This window comes from Octodon degus, unplaced genomic scaffold, assembly GCF_000260255.1.
Source record: "Octodon degus isolate 3935 unplaced genomic scaffold, OctDeg1.0 scaffold00021, whole genome shotgun sequence".
Classification (NCBI taxonomy): domain Eukaryota; kingdom Metazoa; phylum Chordata; class Mammalia; order Rodentia; family Octodontidae; genus Octodon; species Octodon degus.
Window position 1 is genome coordinate 18,621,835 of NW_004524597.1, and position 19,045 is coordinate 18,640,879.

The window sequence follows — 19,045 nt, forward strand, 5'->3', positions numbered from 1 at the left end:
GAAAGGAGACCTTGAGCATTGGGCATGGCCAGTCTTGGGCCTGGCTGGTTGGTGTCCATCAGTGTGAACAGTCTCTCACCCCTCCCTGGATACAAGTGCAGGCTGAGTGGTAGCGGTGACAGTAACAAAAGCAGGGCTTATTATTGCTGCCCTGCATTTATGTAGGGTCAGGACTTAGTGGATGAGTCTTTCAAAGTAGTGATTTAGTCTCTGGTTACCCTAAATTAAGCCACCATTAGGTTAGGGTGTTCTAAAGCTATGTAGAATCTGCTTCCAGCATGCTACAGATCACACCTGATGTGGAGAGTGGAGCCAGGATCCTGCTTCCTTATCCAGTTGTGGATATGTATTTCTAGGCCAAGAAAAGTCAGCTTTCTGTCTGTCTCTTTCTCTCCCTCTTTCTCTCTCCCTCTCTCTTGTGATCTTCCTGCCTCAGCCTCTCAAGAGTGCTAGGATTACAGGATATGCCACCACAACTATCTTACTGTCTTGGCTGGTTTTTCTTTGGTGAAGGCACTAAAGGAGGCTTCAATTCCTCCAGAGAGGAGGAAAAACACACTGTTTAGTGTATGAGTTGTTTTTTAAAAGCTATTGCCTCTGGAGATGAGCATGCCCAGAAACTTAATGCTTTGGCAAGGTCTACCACAGGCCATGTTGAGTACCTCAGGTTGAGGCTAACCAAAGACAAAAATGCCCCTTGGAGATAATGACCAGTCAAAAACTCCCATTAGCAAACAGAACAGTAAAATCAGCATGCTCAATAAGAAGCCAAATCCTAAAATTCTGAAGTGGGAGGAATATTGAGTATCGGGAAGATCTGGTAGAGAAAACCTGATCAACAGTTGATGGAATGAGATCAATTGGCCAGGAGAGAGCTGTAGTGGGTGCTGGGAGCAGCAGGACTCAAGCCTGTGACACTCACCCCTGTGGTAAAAGCAGATCCTTTTTAGGTTCAGCAACAAACATTTGTTGGCCATCTACCAGTGCCAGGCCCTTTGCCGGTTTCTGAGAATTCAGCAGGAAAAAAGCCTGACACACAGGCTGCCCTCTAGTGAGGGAAGCATTTGAAGTCAACTATCATAGCATGATGCCATGTGTGCTGTAGTACAGAACCAGAGGAAGACTGCAGGGAATCCCGTCTATGAGAATAACACCCCTCTTGGGCTGAAGGAGACTTAGAAGAGGTAAAGGTAAGCTGTGGGCAAGGTGTAAGTAGTGGGCAGGAAGTAGGTCCAGAAAATTAATAGAAAAGAAGCTCAGTGGTAAAAGCAGGAGTTAGAGTGGTGAGTTTGGAAACAGGAAGCAGGAGATCAGATCTAGACCCAAAAGCAGGGCAGGGATGGTTGAGGAAAACAGGCAAGTTAGGTCTATGACTTAGAAAGATTCCTCTGCTGCTCTGGGGGCAGTGTGGGCCAGGAGTCCCCAAGGAAGAATGTGGTTGTGACTCACAGGTTACAGGATGGTAGCAGTGGAAATAGAAAAACAACGGATGGGTTTGGAAGACAAAATCAGTGTAACTTGGCAAGCAGTTAAGTACAGGGGTAAGGGCGAATGACTGATTTTTACTTGCCCTCTGGTCTGGGAGGGCAAGGTGCATCTGCTTGGGGAAGGAGCCTAAGGTATAGAAAGGTAGGTCCACGGTAAGGACCCCTGTACTCACATTTTCCTGAGCAAGAAGTGACCCACAGACAGCCAGGCGGTGTGCTTTTCTTTAAAATCGCTGGAGAAGAAAGTGGGGGATCCAAGCTGAAGTAGAACACTGTTGCTCAATCATGGGAACCAAGCCCTGGACTTGAGCTCTACACCCAATCATGATTTATGCTTCTTTGGGTTAAGTTGCTGGTATGTCCACGGAGCCCCACATGGCAGTTTACTTGGATAAAAAGACATTATTTCTCTTGTGCCTAGTGGTACATGCCTGTAATCCTATCTCTCAGACAGCAGAAAAAGTTCAAGGCTAGCTTGAACTACATAGCGAGACCCTATTTAAAAAAAAAAAAAAAAAAAAAACACCAAAAAAACTAAAAACTAAAAAAATCAGAATATCAGGAGGAAAAAAAATACATGAACAAATAAATTAGAGAACATGAAGACTGTATCACTGCCAGTAAAAGTATTTATAGGGGCAAGCACTAGGAAAAAATTGTAAATGATTTTTAATAACTTTTTGGAAACATAAGTATTTAGAAAAAGCAGGGTACAAGATTATATTCAATATAGATCAAAAAAGTCTATATGTATCCCTAATATGTCATAACTTTCCCATAGAAGGTCAAAGACATGTCTTTAAAGTACCTCTAGGAGGGGTACTTACTCAGTAGAGTAAGTGCTTGCCACTCAGGCAAGTGCAAGAGCCTGAGTTCAATCCATGGTTCCGCCAAAAATAAATAAATAAAATTAAATTAAATACCTTTAGGGGCCAGCCAGATAGCTTAGTGGACTAAAGTGCCTGCTTAGGCAGAGCGCAGGTACAAGGGTTTAATCCACGGCACCATAAGCCTTGCCAGTCCTACCCCTGGGGCATGCTGAGCCATTGGTTGACCATGGGCATGGTGGCTCAAGCCTGCAATCCCAGTGCTTGGGAGGCTGAAAACAGAAGGATCACTACGAGTCCAATCTATGTAGTGAGACCCTGTACACCCTGTGCTAAATACATTTTTTAAAAAAGGAATTGCTATTTTAAAAAAAAAATACCTCTAAAATCCATACTTTCTTGATTGTCCTATGATTAGGAATAGGGGACAAAAGAGATTTTCTGCTGCCTTGTAGGTTATTTCCTATTAAGACTATATTCTATCTACATATTCCTACAGTAAAGGTTAGGCACTGGGGACTTTGTATCCATGCATGATGAGGGGACAGGGAAATAAACCAAAAAAAGAGTCTGTCTCAGAAGCTTCAGGGAACAGGTGTTGGGTAAGTATGAGCCCCAAGTGAAGGCTATTACTGCACCCAACAGAGAGGTCAGGTCCTTTCCTAAGTGGAATTCCTTGTTGCTAGACTCTAGGTTTTGTATTTTACCACCTACAGTAGTGATGAAACTATTCTCATTAGAATACCCCATTTGTATTGGGACTGTCCAGGCTTAATCTTATTGATAGAAGTACTTCCTGGTAAGAAAACCACATCCATGGTCAGGAAACACTTTCTTTTTACTGGCAGTAACCAAAAAGTATGACTGGAGGCACATGTACAAGATCCCCTTTCCCTTTCCCTTTCCCATCCATTCCTTCCTTTGCTTCCCTTTTTTCCCTTTCTTTCTTTCTTTCTTTCTTTCTTTCTTTCTTTCTTTCTTTCTTTCTTTCTTTCATGATGTTGGGGTTTAAACCCAAGATTTTTGGCCCAAGCTACATCCCTAACAGGTTTTTGGGTTTTTTTTTTAAGACAAGGTCTCACTAAACTGCCTTGTGATTCTCTTGTCTCAGATGCCCAGAGTGCTGGGATTACCATTATCACCATCACTCCTGGCTTTATACATTTTTAATAAATATTTATTGCATTACCAAAGGAGCGATAAAAGCCAACTCAGTCTAGCCCTGTGTACTAAGGATTCATTAGTGTGCTTTGCAAAATGCATTTGTAAGTATGCTTGCTCTTTTGTTACTCGTCTTAGTGGCTGTGGACATTGTCTACTCTTGGGTCTTGCAGTCTTGGAAAGATAAATAAAGGACTAAGACAAGCTTGAATTCAGCATTCTGCCCCAGGCTTCTTTCTGGATACCAAAAACTGGTCTTACCTGCCCTGTCCTGCAAAGCTGAAAAGGATATGAAGATAATTTTATGAAAAGGGCCTGCCAAGGTCACCCAGGCAAGGACTTTGACTGGCTGCTACTTGAGTTTTGTCAAGACTTCACACCTCTTTTCTATCGTCACAACCTTCTCTTGCTTTTCCTTCTACTCTGGTCTATGTACACTTTTAGGGATAACTGCCTGTGAGAATGTAACCCAGTTACCAGTGACCTCCTAGCCACATCCACCAAGTTGCATCCTCTGCATTCTTGCTTTTAAAGAGCTTTATTTGAGAGTTTTAGACACTGTGTGACTCTATAAATATACTTCCTGGTGGTTACATGACCAGTATGAGGTGTAATTTTTAAAAACACAGTGTTTAAATTTTTAAAAAATTATTACAGTAAAAGACACATTGCCACTTAACCCCCTTGAGAATATCCCCCTTCATTTTGAACATACTTTTATTATTGCCACTTCTTGACACAGCGCTGGAAGTCCTCTTTTGTGTCTTCACTTGTGCTATTGTGGCTGCCTTGATGTCCTTTTTTAAATCAATTTAAAAAATTTACTTCATAGTCTTTTTGACTTTGGGGAAGAGCCAGAAGTCTCTTGGTGCCAGATCTGATGGATAAATTGGGTAAGAACACTCAGTGATGTTTTTATGAGCCTGCTTTTCCATTGGATAGTACTTGACAGCAGCATTCGCTATATTTTTATGAAAATTTGTTCATAGAATTTTCAGCAAGTTTTCAAACTGAAAATGTGGAGCAAGGGGGACATTGTTCTGTGTTTGTAACCAGCATTCTTTATTTCTTAATTTGCTTTGGGAATAATATAATAGAGGTGTCATTTTCTGAATATAGGTTATTCACAAACTATTTTAAAATCCTAAACTGGTTTTTAACAGGCAGGTTTCTACTAGGATCCTGGGTTAACTCCCCTCCTATCCAGTCCTGGCATGTGCAGGAAATACAAATTTACTTTAATAGAAGCTTACATTAAGTATAATTTTAAAGTAAACTGAGAATTAAGTGTTTCTTAAATACAGTATTTGTTCTTGGATTCTGTACATTACCCTGGTCGAGGTGTGTCTAAATCAAGCTGCAGATGGGATTTAAACATATTCTCCACCTGTTTTAAAACCTCTTTTAGGGGACTGGGATATAGCTCAGTGGGCGTATACCTCCCTAGCATGCATGAAGACCTGGGTTCATACCCCATTACCACCAAAACAAGAGGCTGCTATGCTTGTCCCAAGTCCTCATGCCCCATCTGGAGCCTCCAGATTCTTCAGACTTCCACATTCTTAGGGAGCAGGGATGCCTGGAAGCCTGAGGGAGGCTACTTGGCTCCATAATTCCTTGGGGTGCATTTCCAGGAAAGTGTCTTTATCCCAGGTCCTGTGCAGCCTTTCATCCTCCGGCTAACAGATCCCCAGATGCACCAGCATCAAAGCAGGAGGTGCCCCCTCTGAACACATCTGAACACACATTTCCCTGCAACTGCTGTTTGATATGCTTAATCATAGATTGAGCCAAATGAAGAATGAGAATTCTGTTTTCTTTCTTTGTCTGTGGAAGGATTTGTGAAGACCTGAGCAGAAAACTTAAGCACTTACTCATTGTTACCTCTGTAGTCCACGAGCTATTGATCAAAGCCGAGAGAGGTCTGTGGGCCTGAAGATTTTAAGGGAGGTGCTGGGTATGATGGTACACATCTATAATCCTACCACTCGGGAGACTGAGGCAGGGGAATTGCTGAGAGCTTGAGGCCAATTTGGGCTATGTACCAGATCCTGCCTTAGAAAACACAAAGCGAAACATCTTAAGGGAGGAGGAAAGCAATGTCACCTTGCCTCTTTCTCAACTGTGCCACCAATGTTCCTGTGCCAGAGGGAAGTGACAGGTCCATTCCAGTTCTGAGTACTCTGGATTCCCAGTTGAACTGCAAAGACTTGGAAGTGGAAGGGACAGTCATTGTGCCATAGGTACTCTTTTGTAGCTGAAGAGACTGAGGCAAAGATGAAGAAAGAAATTCAGTAACTTGTCCAGGAATAGCCCCTGTGCATTTAGTCAGTAGGAACAGATCTTTGCTAATTAACTTTGCTAATACTCTGTGTATTCAGATACTTAGCACATGTAAAAGATCCATTCTACATGTGACTATTCTACTATTTGGCAGGAGGAAGCAACTCTAGGAACATGGGGTAACAACTCCCATGTTCCTAGAATCCTTCAACTTGAGGTTTGGATTGGAGATGACAGGCAAGTGTTAATGGTCAGCAGCATCCCTTCAGCACACTGAGGAGAAGCCCAAGAACTGTTGGTCAGCTGTGAAAATCAATCCCAGTTGAAAGCTAACTTACTCAGACTCGACTGTGAGCGAAAACAGTGGGGCAGCATCATCGGCAGAAGCTTTGAATACATCCAATATCAGTGAGAGCCTGCTGTACAAGGACAGATTCTTGAGCATAGCACCCAGGTGTCAAAGCTTTCTTAAACTAAGATGCATGCCGTCACTGAAGCTGGTATTTTGGTTGGTCCTGTGCATTTGGTACCAAGTGCCAGAGAGCTGCTTAAAAGCTGTGGGCTGAGCCTGCCCTCTAGTGGGCAAGGATAATTATTGGTCTAGCCAGGTTCAAGACCGCTGTACTTTCTCAATCAATAAAGTGACAATTCCTGTGGAAAGAAATCAGATTTTATTTTTAAGCACATGGACTCACAGTGTTTTGTTTTGTTTTGTTTTTTTGTTTCACAGTTTTCGGTTGACCTTTAAGCCATCGTCTCCCAGCACACAGCATGCCAGTGTTGGGTTTTGTTCCTCCTACATATTTTAGAGAAATCACTTCCCTAACAAGATTCAGACTCCTAAAAGCAAGGGGCTGCCTTAAGGCTTTTTCTTCCACACTTTCTACTTTATTTCTAACTTAGCTGGACGTGAAATTGAAGGTTACTTAGGAAAGGAATCCTCCCCATGCTCCACAACCCTAAAAAGAAAAACCTTGTCACTTTTCATTCCTTTTTGAACCTTCTAGTCTCATCTCTCTGATCTATAGTTCCACAAGTGGTTGAATCATTTGAATCCCTTAGAAAGCTTATAGAACTCAGTTTCCTGGGCCTGACTCCAGGCCTGCTGAATCAGTCTCTGTGGTTTGAGCCAGGAAATCTGCTTTTACAAACTTCCCAAGTGGTTTTTGATGTGCAGCCAGGTTTGGCAGCCAAGTGCTCTAAATCCCCATTTACAGTTATTTCTCATAGGTTCTCCCCCACCCATAGCGTCTCCAAAGGTCTTCAACTTGTGTCACTTACTAAAATTGACCATTTTGAGGTTCATTCAGAGATAGTCAGCATGCTGTTCTCACTAGATGACATGGGATGGAAGAAAGAACCCTAAGAGATGAACTAAAAGCATTTGTTGTGGTTGCCAGGAGCTCTATGTTCATAGCAGAAAATACTAAAACTAATATCTCTCTGCTGACTAGGAAGCTAGTTTATCTATAATTTTCAATATTTGGGTTGATTAGGAAGAGAAAGACTTACTGAGTAATCAGTTACCTATTTCTACTTATTCTAATTCATCTACATCTTGGATAACACATAAGGTAGGTAGTATTATCCCCCTTTTAACAGATGATAAAGTAGTGGCTTAGGAAAGTTGGGTAACTTGCATAAAGTTACCTCAGTTTGTTGCTGTCAAAATCTGCATTACAGGCCTGATCTCAAAGGCTAGCATTAGGAAAGTGAGAAGATCAAAGTTGCCAACTTGCTCTTTTTCACTCCTGCAGGCCAAGCGAGCAGTGCAGCGGGGAGCTACTGCAGTCATCTTTGATGTATCTGAAAACCCAGAAGCCATTGACCAGGTGAACCTATACCAATCCTGCGGTCTCCCTGAGAGAGTCACTTCCGTTAGTTAGCTTGGCTGTCCACAATCATGTCACTCTCATGTTGGAGCCTTTCCCCTTGCCTGCTGAAGAGATCTGAATTTGAACATCATACCCAAGGATGCTGTACTGAGGGTGGTTAAGAGCCAGAGAGCTGGGAATGGGGGACATTTTCAAATACTCTTTTGGGATGGCAGCCTGCCCAGCCTATCTTATAGTAAGTTTTGCTCTTCTAGGAACCCCCAGGCTTCAAAGATTTTTAGACAAGAATTTGATGTTCTTTCCCTTCAACGCTTTTCTTTTTCTTGCCTTCCCCCACTTTCTCTCTCTCTGTCTCTTTCTCTCACTCGCTCGCTCACTTGCGCGCGCGCTCGCTCTCTCTCTCTCTCTCTCTCTCTCTCTCTCTCTCTCTCTCTCTCTCTCTCATCTTTTAACCAGAGCTCTCTTTTCTTCAGCTAAACCAAGGCTCAGAAGATCCACTTAAGAGACCAGTGGTATATGTGAAGGGTACAGATGCCATCAAGTTGATGAACATTGTCAACAAACAGAAAGTGGCTCGAGCAAGGATCCAGCACCGCCCTCCTCGAGTGAGTGCTCTAGCTAGCCAGCCCAGGCCCAGAAGTTTCCCTGCTACTATTTGTGCCTGTTTCCTTTAGGCTTTGGGCTTTCTATCTAAAATGCCAGTGTGGACCAGGGATATAGTTCAGTGGCACAGTGCCTGCCTGTCAAGTGCAAGATCCTGAATTTAATTCCTAGTACCAAAATATATATATGTACATATATTACAAAATAAAATAAAATGCCAGTCTACCCTTGGTTCCTACAGGTTGTGTTCTCCTACAGGGCAGAAACTAGGAAGAAATTTCACCTATATTCCTTTATAGGGGATTTGAAAACAGACATACCAGAAATAGATGCTTTGGGCTTAAAAAGTCAGTCTATGGTCTCTCCCACCTGGCATTCTAGTTGGTAACCTCTCGTTTGTCCTCCTCCTATCCTGTCTTCCCCGAGGGTCAGGCATACTGAGGAGAAATGGACTCAGCATTTGGCTTACTGTGCCCAGCTTTCCATTTGACCTAAGCACTAGAGAAAAGGCCTGTATTCCTTCCTAGAGGGAAGATTATTTTATCAAGACTTCCCAGCTCATAGGAAAAGTTAGCTTTCAACTGGGATTAACTTTCATGGCTGACCAACAGTTCTTGGACTTCTCTTCAGTGTGCTGAAGGGACGCTGCTGGTCATTAACACTTGCCTGTCATCTCCAATCCTAACCTCAAGTTGGAGGATTCTAGGAATATGGAGTTGGTACCCCATGTTCCTAGAGTTGTTTCCTCCTCCCAAATAATGGAAAATTTACATGTAGAATGGTTCTTACACATGTGCTAAGTATCTGAATATGTAGAGCAACTTGTTTGTAAAGCTCTGTTCCTACTGACTACATGCATGTCCTTGGTGAGACAGCTTCAGGCTGTAGGAGGCAGTGTGCTAGTGTGCTGTGAGGGAAAAGGCAAGAACTAAAGCTGCAGCGGGGGGGTTGCAGAATCGACTTGCTGGGCTCTTTAAAGGAAGAAAAACCTCTTTGGTAAATATGATTCATTGTAGTGGAAGCTGTTTTTGTGGAAGCAGCATACAATTTTCTGAGTCGCTGTAAACAGTTAATTACATGGTTAGTAATCACTGTTCCCTTAAAACATGACACTCCTTTGTCCCATAAATGTGATTATTTGTGTTTGTTTGGAAAGGCCTTTTATAGTGGTTACAACAAACTTTGTGCTATAGCCCATGGAGGCCCAGGCTGTTTTGTTTTTTGTTTTTTGAGACAGGTCTCACTATGCAGTTCAAGCTAGCATTGGATTCCATATGTAGCCCAGGCTAGCCTCAAAACTCACAGCAGTCTCCTGCTTCAGCCTCCTGAGCGCTGAGATTATAAAATGCACCACAAGCCCAATGTCCAGGTCCCCTTGACTGTTGGGCAGTCTGGCAGAAAGCACTGTAGGCCAACCCCAGCCAGACCAGAGTACTCCCTGGGACCAGAGAACATGCTTTTTTTTTTGAACTGAGCCCTAGTACTTTCTTACACACTGAGGGGACTGTTGCCCGGCTCCACCAGCCCTAGTCCCAAGAAGGCCCAGCAGCCCATGTGTGCCAATTACCAGGATGAAGAGTGGCTGAGATTGTGTTTCTGTTCTGTTCCAGCAACCCATCGAATACTTCGACATGGGCATGTTCCTGGCTTTCTTTGTGCTTGTCTCCTTAGCTTCCCTCATCTTCCTTGTCAGAATCAAGCTGAATCAGCGACGTCAGGTAAAGCAGCTCCAGAATGTTGACCTGGTTGCCCCGTTGCTGGTGAGAGTCAGGGTTGTGGTCAGGCCACCATTTGAGGGTCTGAGTGCCCGACTGGTCTTGTACAGCCTTCAGTGTTCCAAAAGGCAGGCCTATAAAGGCCCTCCATTGTAGATGCTTTATCAGAAGAAATGTTTAAATAAATGTTCCAGGAGACCCCATTGCATTGCTTCTCAGATAGCCCAGGGCATCAGCAGCACTTGGGAGCCTGGTAGAGATGCAGTCTTGGGCCCTGCACCAACCTGCTAAATCCAGTCTGAATCTGCTAAGCCCTCTCAGTGATTCTGGACAAATAAGTAACCACAGTAGTGCCCCAACCAGCACATCATTGTGTGCTTAGAAGAAAGTTTGGGGAGCAGAGTATAGCGAGAAGGATGAAACAGGAAGCAGAACTCCGTCTGAGATGCATGGTATTGAGACATCTCAGGAGAGAGATGCTAGTGGTCTTTAAAGAAGAGAATTGTTTACATTCTCATGAGGCTTGAAGGGCCACCCTGCAGATCAGGGGTTGATGTTTATCCACTACGTCAGGTGTGCCTGAGGCCAAGGTCGCATGCATTGTTTCATTTACCCTCACAGCTTCTTTCAACATCTAGGATGAACCTTTGGGAAGCAGTGTAGTTAAGAAATTGAAGGAAATTTCCTGGCTTCACTTTAAAAGCTAGACCACTTGGGGAAAACCTGGGCTGGTGTCATGGGCCCTTCAGGAGTCTGGAAAATGTGTGCTATGGCAATCTGATATCTCAGAGTGATGCTCAGAAATCTCTTCTGGCTGGATGAAGCCTAGTGTTTGTCCTAGCACGTCAAGTGTCATAGCACTGGGGTTGACCACTACTGCTAATGTGTGCCAGACTCTAACACTGACCATGTTCTGCCATGCAGAATTCCATGAACAGGCTGGCTGTGCAGGCTTTAGAGAAGATGGAAACCAGGAAGTTCAACTCTAAGACCAAGGGGCGCCGAGAGGGGAGCTGTGGGGCCCTGGATACCCTCAGCAGCAGCTCCACATCTGACTGTGCCATCTGCCTGGAGAAGTACACTGATGGAGAGGTAGTGGCAAAGGCAGGGCCAGTAGTGGGCGGGGAGGAGGTAGACAGACCAACAAGAAGCACCGAGGACCACAGTCTTTTCCTATAGCCTTACAGCAGCGAACAGGACAGGAGCATATGAGAATGGATGGCCTGAAATGTTCTCACTGTTTCTCCTGGGATTAGGGTGGGGGCCATAACACTTTCTAGAGGACTACACTGAATGTAGGTGACTTCAAAAGTTGAATGGAAAAAGTCTGGGTTTAAGAACATTCACATTTGTTGACTATTTTTGAATAGTTCTTTTGAAAACTCTAGGGCTGGGGTGATAGCTCAGTGGCATAAGTGCCTGCCTGGCCAGCACAGGGTCCCAAGTTTGAGCCCCAGTAAACCCCCCCAAAAAAGAAGACTATATTAATTGGTATATTTTACTTGCAAAGAGACAAGGAATTTGATGTCCCCCATATTCTTTTATTTTGAAAGTTTCAGTCATTCAGAAAAATTGCAAGAATAGAACCATGAGAGCCCAGCATGGTGGCTCATGCCTATAATCTCAGCACTCGGGAGAGGTTGAGACAGAAAGATTGCCATGAGTTCAAGGCCAGCCCGGGATACATAGTGAGTTCAAGGTCAGCCTGAACTTCATGAAAGACCCTGTCTCAGAAAACAAAACAAAAGAACAGGACCATGAACAGCACAGATTGTTCACCAGAATCACTTGTTGGCAACATTTTGAGTGCTAACTCTGCTTGATCTCTGTTCGAATGGATGCATCTGTACATACAGTTTAGGGAATCAAAAAGCAAACCACTTGAGAATTTCAGGCATTTGATGCACCTTTGATAAAGCTATTCCACTGCTTTTTAAATGGTTGAATGAAAATAAATTTGTACAGAAGCTTTTGAAATAATAGATTCTTGCATGAGCTGTGGGGTAGACTGCCTCAGCTCTAACCCTTGCTCAGGTGAAGTCTTTTAACTTTGTGAACTTGGAAAGGTGACTTTATTCTCTGTGTCTACATTTGTGATATGGGCTTGACACTGACTATTATGTGAGAAAATATAGGTAGATCTCTTTAGTACCCGACGAGGCACAGTGTCAGATATTAATTTGAGTGTTACTGTGTCAGATTGATCAGAAAATGAAAAGACTGGACTGGGGAGATAGCTCAGCAGCATACATGCCTGCCTGACAAGCTCAAGATCCTGTGTTCAAATTCCTGTACCCAAAAAAAAAAGGCCACAGAAAATGAAAAAAGTAAAATAAAGAAATTTGCTTAGGTTTGAGAACTCCATATGGGGTTCTGCACTAGAAAAAATCCATTGCATTCTCTGTGTAGGGTCCAGTGACAGAGAAACTGGAGAATTTACCCTTTTGCCTCTTACCCTGTCAATCACAAGTGCCAGGCGTCTTTTTTACCACTTGTCTCCATTAGCACATTTTGGAGACAAACCCTCATCCCACCGGAAACTTCGCAACCCGCATAATATCTTGGGATGTTCCTAGCTTTCTCTGTTCACAGCCCCCAGGCTTCATAGCCTCATTAGCATTAGCCTTTAGTCTTTGCTATACGAAGACAGGAATGAATGTGTATGCTCTCCAAGTCCCTCAAAGGGAGCTGCATGTGCTCCACTCCTGTAACATGGAGGGCTATGATGGACAGTTTCCTTCTCTATAGCACCTGTCTGTGGGCCCTGCCTCATAAAATGGAGTTGACCTATAACTGGAGGTGGGGAAGAGAGTGGGAAGTATGTTTGTCAGCTTTCTATTACTGTAACAAGTACCTGAAATAACTTAGAAAAGGTTTATTTTGGCTTACAGTTTGAGGTTTCAGACGCTGATCAATTGGCCCTGTTGCTTTGGGCCTGTGGTGAGGTAGCACATTATGGCAGGAGCACATGGTAAAGAAAGCCTCTTACTTCACAGCCATATCATGGAAAAGGGAAAGAGGAACCTGGAGCCCCCAACGTTCCTCAAGGGCACACTTCCAGTGACCTCTCCAAAATGCCAAGCTGGGTACCAAGCTTTTAACACATGGGCTTTGAGGGATACTTAAGATCCAACTGTAATAGGAAGCCACCAGCACAGTGAGCAGGGCTCTGCAGTACATGTTAGGCCCTGCAGGGGGTAGCAGGTAGGGGGCTGGAGGCAGAACTGCCCTGCCCTGACCTGTGCCCTCTCCTCAGACTCTATCCTCTCTTCCTTTCCCAAGGAGCTTCGAGTTATCCCCTGTACTCACCGGTTCCACAGGAAATGCGTGGATCCATGGCTGCTGCAGCACCATACCTGCCCCCACTGTCGGCACAACATCATAGGTAATTGTCACTTGTCTTACTCATTGCTGAAGAGTCACATCAGATATCATTGTCTCTACAAAGTACCCAGCAAGAATGTAGCACAGGCCATGGCCTTGGGAGCTTGCAAAACGACTATAGCATTTCCTCCTGGTCTTGAAGGCACGATAGCCATGGAGGCTGGCTGCACAGCACTGTGAGAAGCCTGACATTCAGAATCACTCTGAAGGGCCTTGGAGTGTAGTTCAGAGATAGAAATATACGTTAAGCATACTCATGGCCTTGGTTGCTGCTGCTGCTGCTGCTTTTTTTTTTTTTTTTTTTTTTTTTTTTTTGAGGGCTAGGGTTTTTCTCTTTACCCCCCCCCAAAAAAAAAAAAAAAAAAAAAAAAAAGCCTCAAGTTCAGGCTTCACATTAAACAAGAAGGTAATCCTTCCTTGCCTCTCCATGCCTAAAGCCTCTAGTCTCATTTGTGGGATGACAATAACAATGACAGATCACAGGCTTGTTGTTCCCAGGAGCCATAAGAGATGATGAATATACTGTGACCCATGCGAGATACTGCCCCTCTGTTATGGAGCAGGGCGGGAAGCACTGTCATCTTTGTCTCTTTCTTAGTACCCTTGACAGCCAGAGTGGTGGACAAGTGGGAAATGGGCTCTCACGGAAGTGACCACTTTTCATAGAGAGGCAGGTTGTCCTCCTGCCAGCCTAACTGACCTTGGTGACAGCTTAGAATGTGGTAGGGTGGTAAGAATAGGCACCCTGGCATATGGCCATTTTTCATGCCTCCATACCTTAGCAACAGTAAGCTTAGTCTTGTTTACCTTGTTTCTTCTACCTCTCCCCAGAACAAAAGGGAAGCCCAGGTGCTGTGTGTGTGGAGACAAGCAACCTTGCACGTGGTCGGCAGCAAAGAGTGACCTTGCCAGTACATTATCCTGGTCGTGTGCACAGGACCAACGCCATCCCAGCCTACCCCACAAGGACAAGCATGGATTCCCATGGGAACCCTGTTACGCTGCTATCCATGGACCAGCATGGGGAACAGGGCCTCTATTCTCCACAGACCCCCACCTACATTAGTGGCTACCCACCCCTCCACCTGGACCACACCTTGGCTACTCACCACTGCGGCCTGGAGCACCGAGCATACTCACCAGCCCACCCCTTCCGCAGGCCCAAGTTCAGCAGCCGCAGCTTCTCCAAGGCAGCTTGCTTCTCCCAGTATGAGACCATGTATCAGCACTACTACTTCCAGGGCCTCAGCTACCCGGAGCAGGAGGGACAGCCCCCACCTAGTCTCCCGCCCAGGGGCCCATCCCGTGCCTTCCCATCCAGTGGGGGCAGCCTTCTCTTCCCCACTGTGGTGCACATGGCCCCACCCTCCCACCTGGAGAGTGGCAGCATGTCCAGCTTCAGCTGTTATCATGGCCACCGCTCCATGTGTAGTGGCTACCTGGCTGACTGCCCAGGTAGTGACAGCAGCAGTAGCTCTGGCCAGTGCCACTGTTCCTCCAGTGACTCTGTGGTGGACTGCACTGAGGTCAGCAACCAGGGTGTATATGGGAGCTGCTCCACTTTCCGCAGCTCTCTCAGCAGTGACTATGACCCCTTTATCTATCGCAGCCGGAGTCCCTGTCATGCCAGTGAGACGGGGGCTTCAGGCAACTCAAACCGAGGGCCTGCCATGTGCCTTGAGGGCTCCCTACCACCTGAGGAGCTCCTAGTAGCACATAGTCATGGTGCTGGAAAGGGAGAGCCATGGCCAGGCCCTGCCTCTCCCTCAGGGGACCAGTTGTCCACCTGTAGCCTGGAGATGAACTACAGCAGTAACTCCTCCCTGGAGCACAGGGGGCCTACTAGCTCTACCTCAGACGTGGGGCTTGAGGCTTCTCCCAGGGCTGCCCTGAACCTCAGGAGGACCTGGAAGGGGGGCCGAGAGGGGCCATCGTGTGTCTGCTGCTGTGAGCCTCCGCCCTTTGCACTGGGCCCTGGAGCAGGGGCAGCTGGCAGTGGCAGTACCTTGTTCCTGAGTGCGCCCCTTCATGAGGGCTGCAGCCACACTGGAGGGGAGCTACAGCCAGGAAGCTCCCAGGGCCTGTATGGCCTTCACCCAGACCATTTGCCCAGGATAGATGGGGCAAAATACGAGGGCCTGCCTTGCTGCTTCTATGAAGAGAAACAAGTGGCCCATAGTGGTGGAGCGGGCAGCGGCTGCTATTCTGAGGATTACTCAGTGACCGTGCAGTACACACTTGCTGAGGAGCCCCCACCCAGCTGCTACCCAGGGGCCCAGGACCTAAGCCAGCGCATCCCCATCATTCCAGAGGATGTAGACTGTGACTTGGGCCTACCCCTAAACTGCCAGGGGACTCAGAGCCTCAGCCCCTGGGGTGGGATGCTTGGCCTGGATGTTCTGCGGCCCCACAGGGGCTTGGGAACAGCCCAAGAAGAGGAGCAGGCTCCGTGCTACCAGGCTGATGTGCCACTGCAGTCTGGTTGTCCTCCAGCGGTGGCAGGTGCCACCAGGGCCAGCCTCCCCAGTGACCCCCAGGACACTCAGGAGTCCAACGCCCCAGGTGCTGAGGCTGCAGGTAAGAGCAGACATTTCTATGGGAAGGCCCTTCTCAGTCCTTTTCTTCCTCCGTGCCCTTGGTCTTAAACAGTATCTGTACCTGATAATGTATGTCATTCCCTTGCTTCATTCTTCCTCTGCATTTCGTATCAACTGAGCCTGTTTCCATGATCTTTCAGTCTCTGCTAAGCAAGCCTCACAGACATCCTACCCTGTCATGTCCATAGCAGCATTCATCCTGATGGACATCTCAAATATATCAACTTTCCTGCAGACCCCACCATAATCTCATTCTAGCCTATTCCTCTCCAGGCAAAGGCAGAAGTAGTCTCCTGTTACAGGGCTTACCTTCTCTTCCTCTTGGGAGGCAGAGTGGCCTTTTTCAAAAACAAAAGTTGATGTCTTTACACTAGAAAACTCTTTAATGACTTATTATCTAGAATGTTTAAAATGTGAACTAAACACCATGTGTGGTGTTGCATGCAGTAATCTCAGTATTTAGGAGGCTGAGGTAAGAGGTTTGTTGTTATTTCAAGGATACCCTGGGCTGTGTAGTGAGCTCAAGACCAATCTGAAATACATAGGGAGACCCTGTCTCAAAAACAAACAGAAAAACAAACTCCTCACCCAGCTCTCTGCGATCTGAGCCCTGCCTACCCATCCAGCCTATGCCACTTCTGCTCTTTGCTTACTTTAACCCCCTGTGGCCTCTCTCCACCAAGATGCCAAGCTCATCCTAGTTCTCCTTTAGTTCAGTCTTCAATATGAGTGACCCTTGACCCCCAGCCAGTGTCCTTCACTGAGGTGACTTTGTGGGAGATCTGTATGCTCTGTGAGGGGGACCTTCCTTGCTGTTTGCAGCACCTGCAGCTGTGCCTGGCACACTCTGAACACTCACTTGAGATCATCTTTTGTATGCTGTGGTTCACGCCTCTTAAGGACTTCCAGAAAGTTCTGCATATCCAGATGAGGGGGGCTGGCCTCGTATTAGAATAGATTGAGCCCCTTTTGGAAAAGGGCCTGTCAGCCCTTGATCATGGACATAGTCCACCCCCCATTGTGAGCTATCACTTTCTGAGGGCCTGCCAACGGACGCAGAGAACAGGGCACTAGAATCCCTTGTCTAGTCCTTGTGCCTTGTGCCTGAGGCCTGCAGTACCAATTCCCTCCCCTGATGACTGTTCTCCCTCTGTCTCCCAGGACCAGCATCTTGCCCAGCAGAAGGCAGCGGCATGGGAGCCTGAGCTCAGAAGGAACTCTTAATGAAAGTTGGGAACTGTTGGACTCTGACTTCCTTCAAAAAAAAAAGAAAAAGAAAAAAAATTTTTAGCTTTGACAAACACACAAAAGTGGTAATAAAGAGAGCCCTCCTTTCAACCCAAAATGTGAGCCACCTGTGGCAAAAGCCTCCTTTCCCATTAACAAACCAACAGACAAAATTCTGAGTCCTTCAACTCTTTTGATAACATGTTATTCTTCTGTTTTGTAAAGTGTATGCTTGGGGTTACAAGGTGTGTGGGATTGAGTTCTCTGCTTTGTTTCTTTTTTTTAAAAGATATTATATGTAAATGTAAAGTTATTTAAATATATATTTTAAAGTACCTTAACCACCAATTTTGCTGAAAAAAAAAAAAATCACTGCTGCATTAAATGAACCACATCATGTGTAGATACTGTTGTCTCCCTGAAGGGAGCTCAGGCCTTTGAAAAGCTCAGGGCTACACCTGCCTTAGAAAATGAACCAGAAACTTGAAGTAAAGCTAATTAATATGGGTACAGACTCTGAGGAACAATGCAAAGCTGCCTCTTTCTTTCTCATGGGAAATCCAAATGTACAAAATGTCAGGTTTTCTTGGAAGCCATGCCTCTCCAGCCTATACCTTTACAAAGGTGATGAAAGTGGCTAGAAATAGGCCAGAGAGTCAGCAGCACTAGGGAGCTGGGTCAAACCATTACTGCACAAGCCTCAGGATGACAAGGATGGTTCTGCTCAATATCCTCCATGTCCCTTTGGGTCATCCCAAACAAGAGCTCACAGTTCTTACCTTGGCAGAGGCCCAGATCATAAGGGCAGTGTCCTTGAAGTCCTTTACCTGGGCTGTAACTGCCAGGGCAGAGAAGAGGAAGCTCTGCCTCTGTGTTCTTGACTTTGGATTCCTTTGGAAATATATTTTGGGCTTCCTGCCATTGGCTGCAGAAGTGATTAGATGGAGTGTGGGCAAACACCCAGAAGGAATACCGTTTTTGGCCTTGGTGTCTGGTCGGGTGAGGGAGATTGCTCTGAGTACCCTTCAACACACTGCCCTTTGGAGAAGGGCACCCCTGTGCATGTGCTGTGTGGAGGGAGAAGCCAAGCATCTTGAGCTGGTGTTTCCTCTGGCTGCCTTCCTTGGGGTAGGTGTTCAGAACCCATGGGGAAGGGGTACCCTGAGCTTCCTTTCGGTGACACTTTTACCATGCCATTTCCCCACGGAAACCCCACTTCAGGGTTATTCAGCCCTCTGCCTCATGGCTGAAATTGCTCATCTTGTCTGCAAATGTCTACTATCTGTCTACCTAATGCACTATTATATATTGATTCTCCATGAGACAGACTATCAGGTAGCTTAGACCCAAAGGGTAGGGTTTTGTATATTTTTCCAGCCTTTGTTTTTTTAAGGGGCAGGGAGAGTTTTTAAAAACCCAAACCATTTTTTTAAAAAAGAGATGTTTCATTTTTAAAAGGGAGAGACTATTTAAAACTACTTCAGATCAGGGATTGTCATTCTTTTTGTCCAATGTAGTTCTTCCCCCACCCCCAGAGGAAAGTAGTCACATTAGCCCCTTATATTCACTAACTTTTCTGATTACTTTTTTTTTTTTCATTTAGCAGATAGTTGTTGCCATCTGAAAGAATATGGCTCATTGAATATCTAAAAGCTCATTTGAAAATAGGAACTTTGGAATTCCAGTACTTGGGAGGCTGAGGCAGGAGGATCATTGTCAATTCAAGACCAGCTACTATGTGAGCTCAAGGCCAACCTGAACTGCACAGGGAGACTGTCCCAAAAGGGGGGGGGGGGGGGGGAGAGAGAGAGAGAGAGAGAGAGAGAGAATGAATGAGAATAGGAATCTTGGGACCTGGCTTCTATAGGTGGGGATAGGGAGTCTCAGGAGACATTAACTCCACTCAGGAACTCAGCCCAGGGTCTA

General features: G+C 45.7%; 1 protein-coding gene across 2 annotated transcripts in view; it reads left to right on the forward strand.

The window, feature by feature from the left end:
- The window catches only part of Znrf3 (zinc and ring finger 3), a 153,343-nt gene extending 136,182 nt beyond the window's left edge, over nt 1-17,161 (forward strand). For both annotated transcript variants that reach the window (XM_004628034.2, XM_023711576.1), the window contains exons 3-9: nt 7,516-7,590; nt 8,067-8,198; nt 9,807-9,914; nt 10,836-11,003; nt 13,194-13,296; nt 14,127-15,872; nt 17,054-17,161. In XM_004628034.2, the coding sequence (XP_004628091.1) occupies nt 7,516-7,590; nt 8,067-8,198; nt 9,807-9,914; nt 10,836-11,003; nt 13,194-13,296; nt 14,127-15,872; nt 17,054-17,097 (2,376 nt within the window). In that variant the 3' untranslated portion in view covers nt 17,098-17,161. The remainder of the gene's footprint in view (nt 1-7,515; nt 7,591-8,066; nt 8,199-9,806; nt 9,915-10,835; nt 11,004-13,193; nt 13,297-14,126; nt 15,873-17,053) is intronic.
- The last annotated feature ends 1,884 nt before the right edge of the window (nt 17,162-19,045 follow it).